A 7,374-nucleotide genomic window follows, 5' to 3' on the forward strand; every position below is an offset into this window, starting at 1 on the left:
TGAATAATTTAACTATCACTGATGTTTTAATCTTAGCAAATATCGAATTAAAAGAAAAATATGTAGATTTGTTCCAATTCAACTTTTTTTTCAGTTAGTTCCTGTATTATCATAACACTTTTCATTCATACTTCACAGAGGTATATCACTTTCTTTTGTGCCTTTAAATTTTCTCTATCCTGAGACAAAGTCACATCAATTCATGAGTTTGCACAGAAGGATGATTACACTTCTAGAGAATAAACATTGACCTGGATAATTTAACAGGCACTCACCATCAGAACACTTGTTCCTGTTACCTGATTTTTTTTTTTCAGGTAAATATGAATATATAATAGCTTTAAATTGCTGGTTTGTTTGGGGTGGAAATCCAAAATGGTTCAAAGAGATGATACTTGAGGAAAAATACAACTCCATATTAAAACTACATATAATACCATCAATTTCAATTTGTGGTTTAAACTTTTAAGTAAATAACAAGAAAAGGGAGGAGGAAGAGGAGAGAGAAGGAAAAGACATAAAGAGGGGAAGGAGGAGGAGGAGGAAGGAGGGGAAGGAGGAGAGGGTAGAGAAGAGGAAGGAGAAGAGAGGAAGAGGAAGAAAAGGCAGAAGAGAAGAGGAAGAGAGAAGGAAGAGGAAGGAAACAGCAGGAGGGATAAGGAGGAGAACGGAGGAGGACAAAGTAGGAGGAGGGAGGAAGAGGGGAGTAGAGGGAAGAGGAAAGTGAGGAGGAAAGAGGAAGGAGGGAAGATGAAAGAGATGAGGCAGAGGGGGCGGAAAAGGGGAAGAAAATTTCATTCTCTGATCTACATTCAAGTCGAACACTTAGATTTTCGGTTTCCTTAAAGCAAACTCACCATTGCAGTTGCCATTAGATAGAGAATTGAGCAGCGTGTTTTGTTCACACTGCAATGGAAACAAATGCAAAGAAAAATGTTATAAAAGTTCATTTCTGTCTGTGAAAAAAGTACATCATTCTTTTCTCTATAAAAAATAACCAAAAAAATAGTCTCCAACAATTATTTTTCACTAATCGTGTTTTCAGAATGATGTATACAACAAACTTCGACACAATAAAATGATCCTTAGTTTTAACTGTATATTAGTTCGGTAGATAATTCATGTTATTAAGTCAAACTATCTTCTTTAGAATATTTTCTGCAGGACTAAGATTGTTTTGATTTTGGATCAGAAATCAAACAATTGCATATGTTTTTTTATGTAGCATATCCAATCAGAAATTAACTTCATTAATAGAAATTAACTTCATTAATAGCATTCTCAGAAGGATAGCCACTGATCATGTATTTCATAGCACACAAAAGTTAACTGTTCATCTGTAGCTCCATGAAAATGTCCAAGAAATATTCCTGATTTATGGAAATGTTGGAGAATGAAAATGGCTCTGTATGCTAAATTTAAGCTTCTCTGACAACAATTGATGCCTCTAATCAGATCATATGCTATCTACTCCTCAAATAATGTATTATTGTTATTTTTGTTAATGATGATGATGATAGCAATTGGTATTTCTTCAATACCCATACCTAGGACTTTACATTAATCATTTAATTCTCAGAACAATCTTAATGAAGTTACTGATCTCATTTTCCATAGAGAAAGTTAAGATTAGAAATTTTAAATAACTTGATGAAAGTCACAAAGCAAGAAGAGCCTGGACTAGAACCAAAGTCCATGCCATTCTTATTCCAAACCTCATATTTCCAACCACTACATTATACTGCTTCTCTCATGCAATCAGTTTTTATCTTAAAGGCTGACTAGAGCACCTATATTTTCTCTTCTTGATGCCCAATGGTGTAGCTTATATATTTTAAGTCTGGCTCTGACAATTATCAGCTATACAGTTTCCACCAGGTTATTTCACATTTCTCAGTCTCAACCTTCTTTTTATGTAATATTCAGGTAATACCACTTCCATTGTAGGGCTGGTGATGATTAAGTTAGAAAGCCTAAGTAAAGGGGCTGGCCCCTTAGAAATACTCAATGAATATGGATTTCCTTTTCCTAATCTTAAAAATACCTTGTCTGAAATTTCCTGTGCAGAAGAATTTCAAATAATTTATGTAGATACTCTGCCTTCAAGAAGGTGGATCACAACTCCATACTCCTTAAGTGAGGGCTGCACACAGTGACTTCCTCCCAAAGAGTACAGTATAGAAAGGGAGAAAATAGAGGAACTTTACAGTGGAGAAACCTGGCAAACACCACCTCATCCTGGTGACCAAGGATAACATCAACAGTGATAAATCACATTCATAGGCAGCCTTGATACGATGTGATGATAAGGGTACTTTACCTCTATAGTTTTCCTCCCAAGAAGGGCCCCATACTCAGAAGGGTCTCCCACTTGGTTTAACGCTTTGCTGTCACCATCTTGAAATTCTTAATAATTGTTGAACAAGGGGCCTCACGTTTTCATTTTGCACTGGGCCCCTGCAAATTACATATCTGCTCCTGTATCTAGGGCCTCTATGGTATGGATCAGGGAGGGCCCCAGAGGCAGAAGCATGAAGCTGTAATGGACAGGAACATGGTTCCTCAGAAATGGGAGGGCCAAGATGGTCAATATACCTGAGTGACTGAGAGATAATACATGCTTAAGAGAAAAAAGAGATCTTTGTGATCTAGAGTAGTCAAGAAAAGCTTCGTGGAGAGTGTTGTTAACCAAGCTATTAATAATAATGTTAGCTATGCTTTTATAATATTGAGTAGGCCAAGCACTATTCTAAGTGCTTTGCATATATTAACTCATTTAATCATCTTGATTACCCATGAGAAAACTGAAGCATGAAGAGTCAATATCTCAGTTAAAGTCCCACAGCTAGTAAGTGGCAAACCCAGGCAGCTTACATTTAAAGGCCGTGCTGTTAACATTGCAGAGGGCTTAAGGATTCAAATGATGATAGATAGTTCATTTACATTAAATCATACTGGTACACATTTGATTCAATATCTCTGTTAATTGATATTATTTATGGAGATAAAGAATTCTGGAATTTTAGAATAATGTTATAATGATGGCAATAGGTTTTGTTTCTCTGAAGTCATTTATCATATTCTATTACTTTTAGAGTTTGCTCTAACACTTTTTTTGTTAGAACCTTGGTAAAAAGGTCATTTAAATTAGGTGATTTGTTTTATATATTCTTCTGATCGTTATAGTACCTGGTACACATGTCCATTAGATATATGCTAAATCAATGAATGAATGAACAAGAGAGTGATTACCTAAAAGCTAATTACAAGAACCAAATAAAAAGAATAATACAATCTTAGGTTTTGCTGAGGGGAGAGGTCTCCAAATACTTTTTAAAATGTATTATCATTTACTTGATACATTTTTTAGTGCCATGATATAAGGCTACCTGTAGTATGACATTGAAACTACTGATCCTACCTTGCTGATGTCATCAAGTAGCTGGTTGCTGGCATTTTCCTTTTGGATTATGTTCATTAAATCCATATGAAATTTCTTTGCATTAAGGAAAACGAGTGGGTTGTTTATTGAGATAATTTTCACCTGCTGCAGAGTTTCCTTTTAGAGGGGAAAAAATTAGATTTAGAAGTCTCAATTAAATAAGAGAATAACTATATCCAGCAAGTATAAATCTTATAAGTCCAAATACCACTCGATTGTGCAAGCAATCTTTTAACTAACATTTTAATTAGTGAAATTTATTTAGAGGCCTTAATGTACTATCATACTTCTTAGGGAAAATATATACTCCCTCTTTACTAAGAAACATTAATAATTGAGAGATAAATTGTAGCTTTTCAGAAAGTGACCCTTACTCCTACTGACTGGGTGTTGGGGAGGCAGTAGCCTAGAATATCCAAAGAAAAGCAGGAAGATCTATCCTCCCAAAAGTACCTCTTCCATTCAGTCTATCAACTGAAAATTAATTTACTTAGCTATCAGTATTTTTTAAAAGTGAAAATGTGTCTTGAATGGTTAACTGTTAGTCATTTACCTTGTAATGGCATAGCTTTCCTTTAGCTGAAATATAACTTTACAAGTGACTGGTAGTCCTAATTAGAAGACAGAGGCCAAGAGGCAGTATCAGGAATATAACTTCACTTTGGGTAGGCCTAGGTTACTGAATTGCCAGGATATAGGTGAGATATGCAGAAAGAGAGAAATAAAAGTTTTAACATAAAAGACGTCTGCTTTGGCCATCTGCCCAGGTATTAACGGCAACGTTTGGTGGTATGCAACTAAAACCATCTTGTCTTTGACCTTTGGAGCCAGGTATCTGACCTAGAAACTGAGAGGATGGCAAATTCTATGAAATGACAACTCCTTACCAACTAAGTAAAGCTATACTTCTTCAGGCTCTAGTACTTCCATAGAAGAGGAGATGCAGAAAATAGTGATGCATACAGGAAGAAGACAGAAAAATGAAAGAAAGAAAATATTAGGTATGTTAACTTGGACAATTCATTTAACCTTTCTCAGTTTCCTCAGTTTTTAAACTAGATAATCTCAAAAGTTTCTATAGCTACAAAACTGATTAAACTCTAGAAAGTGATGAGATTTGCAACAAATAACTCAAAAAAAAAAAAGGCTTAAGTTGCCAAACTAACTTTTAGTCAAGAGTAAACCTCTTAGAAATCAAAAATAAAATATTAATTCTTAGGTTTGTCATATTTAGTCACACAAAACCCCAAACCTTAGATCGACCCACTAATCACACCACATGATTGTGCAAATATGTTAAGTTAAGATAATATGAAAAATATACATATTTGTTAAAGAAAAGAGATTCAAATTGTTCCAGATAAATTCTTGGCCAGGCATGGTGGCTCATGCCTGCAATCCTAGCACTTTGGTAGGCTGAGGTGGGAAGATCGCTTGAGGCATGGAGTTTCAGACCAGCCTAGGCAACATAGTGATACCCTATCTCTATAAAAAATTAAAAAAAAAAAATTACGTGGGCATGTGCCTGTAGTCCCAGCTACTTTGGAGGCTGAGGCAGGAGGATCGCTTGAGCCCAGTAGTTTGAGGTTACAGTGAGCTATGATCATGCCACAGCACTCCAATAGAATGAGACCCTGTCTCGAAAACAAAACAAAACAAAACAAAAAATTTCAATGGAGTTGAATTCACTGAGTGGGAAGAGATTTACCAGATCAAAATTGGGTGTTTCACATGAAGAAGGGATGGAAGAGTGCATAAATGGAAAAAAAGGAATGATAAATCACTTTGCTTAAGTTAGTTAAAAATTCCATCTAACAGTTTGTATTCAAATCTTGCTCCATTTTAGTTTTTCTCTCTTATTTCTAATGCAAACCACTAAGTCACTAGTGAGGTTTAATATTTTAATAAAATTAAAATTTCCATGTTACGCAGTTATTATTCAGGTCAGTAATTAGACTGGAATCAATCAAGGTTTAAAGATGTGAAGAAATTTCTAGCATTTCCTAAAAATCCCCTCATTCACTTCCCTACATGTTTCACACAAGAAGGCAGCAAGGATTAAGCAGAATTTATTAGCCGGTGATTTTTAAGATTAAAAATAGTCAAATTCTGCCTCAACACTAAGGATGTCACGGTTAACGCATGTGTACATGTGGTGTGATTCACAGAGGACATCAGGGGCCTGAAGAGTCGGTCTGGGACTTTGCACAAGCACTAAATTCCGACTGAAAATTTAAGGAAAGAAAAGAAAGTCAGAGTGGAAAACTTTAGTCTGGAACACCCTCAAAGTCTCTAAACTCAAATAGCTCCCCGTGAAGCCAATCTTTCCATATTTATTAAAAACACAGGCCATTCCCCTGGGTGTCACCGAAGGGCTCCTGATGTTCCTCCCAGCTTCCTGTCTATCTGGGAATACCCTGATGCTGGTCCTTCTGGGGGAGACCAATTCCCTCTGTTCTGACAGGAATCGTGAGATACTGAAACAAATGCATGAGCAAAATAAAGGAAAAAAAGGTTGACAAACATTTACAAAGCAGACTCAAAGTGAGGGCAATTTTTTTTTAATTGGCAAAAATATTTCAAGTCAATATTTTTTCCTCACTTTAAACTGTTTTGATCATCCCTTAAAATAAGACACTAGAACTCAAGCACAATTTGCCAACCTAAGCATGGGCAGGGCAATATAATTCACATAAGTTGTTTCCTTAAAAAGATGCCCACTGAGGATGAAACCAATCCCATTGGCATTCCATAATGATTGGACCTCATTGCTCTCTGCTAACAACACAATCCCATTGACTGAGGGTTTTTGTTTTTTGTTTTTTAAGAAACAATACCACGAACAACTTTGCTTCATTCCTTTCCCTATTTCCTATCTTCCTCCATCACTTAATTCAAAATAGATTATCAGTTTGGTTTGATTACTTTATGCAACTTAGTAATGGAAAAGAAATTTCCAAATGCCTGAACTAATGTGGGCCATGATTCTACTGTGAATTGTAGCTCTATGAACCATAATATGATCTTAGCTGAATGCTAAATCCAAAGAGATTTTCTTTTGTTCTATTGATTCGTTGCATGTATACTGCCACATGTGTGGTGGTCACATATATACCATTGGAACTTCATACTAATTAAAAATAGGATTATCATGTTTTCAACTGTCATAATTTATCTTGTTTTTATGATATCTTAAAACTGTCTCACCCACAAAAATTATTAATAATTGCACAAAGGAAAAAGGAAAATGAACTCACACTGTCTGTTTCTGTCTTCATTTTAAATTCCATTTCTTTCATGTTTTTTATACGTAGAGTCTTTGCTCTAAAATAAAGGCAGATAGAAATAAAGATAGAAATAAAATAAGTCACTTCCTAATCACTACATTAATAATTAAGACACAAAAAGGATGTCATTTTATCTTAACAATTAGAAAGTGTATAAAATGGTTTAGATCCTAGAGCCCATTTGTTTCTAAGACATTGGTAAATCTATATATCTCTGGGATGTCAGGAATAGAGGGTAACAGCAGAGGTATGTAAGTAGAGATTAATCAATGTAATTTTCCTCATTTAGGTACCCAGAGCTCCATACCTCCAAGCTATAATAGGCAGATTGGTAAAGAAAAATTATAAAAGAGAAAAAGCCAAAGAGTTTGTAGTACTTGATAAAATCTTATTTTAGAGAAAAGGAAGGAAAGAAGGAATCTATGACAAGATAGAACCAGAAAATAATGAATCTGCATTTATAGACTCTAGAAAGATAGAATCTATGGAGATAAAATTTAACATTTATCAGAATATATTATTTCACAAATAATTTCAAGGGAAGGATGAGAAGTGAGTAGAAGTATTATCAGTTGAACACTGGGGAAGCAGAAAAAGAACTGGTCAAATTCTTTTGAAATTGTTTATAGATGTTCAGTAAAAAGA

At 35.0% G+C, this 7,374-nt stretch overlaps 1 protein-coding gene across 1 annotated transcript in view; it reads right to left on the bottom strand.

Moving 5' to 3' along the window:
- SLC26A7 (solute carrier family 26 (anion exchanger), member 7) overlaps positions 1-7,374 on the bottom strand; it is a 145,034-nt gene that overhangs the window by 36,516 nt on the left and 101,144 nt on the right. Inside the window, exons 12-14 of the mRNA XM_012643539.1 lie at positions 6,700-6,766; positions 3,422-3,559; positions 858-906 (exon numbers count right to left, since the gene is read on the bottom strand). Coding sequence (XP_012498993.1) covers positions 858-906; positions 3,422-3,559; positions 6,700-6,766 — 254 coding nt within the window. The remainder of the gene's footprint in view (positions 1-857; positions 907-3,421; positions 3,560-6,699; positions 6,767-7,374) is intronic.

The sequence above is a fragment of the Propithecus coquereli genome, unplaced genomic scaffold (assembly GCF_000956105.1).
Source record: "Propithecus coquereli isolate 6110/MARCELLA unplaced genomic scaffold, Pcoq_1.0 Scaffold2, whole genome shotgun sequence".
In the NCBI taxonomy this organism is placed as follows: domain Eukaryota; kingdom Metazoa; phylum Chordata; class Mammalia; order Primates; family Indriidae; genus Propithecus; species Propithecus coquereli.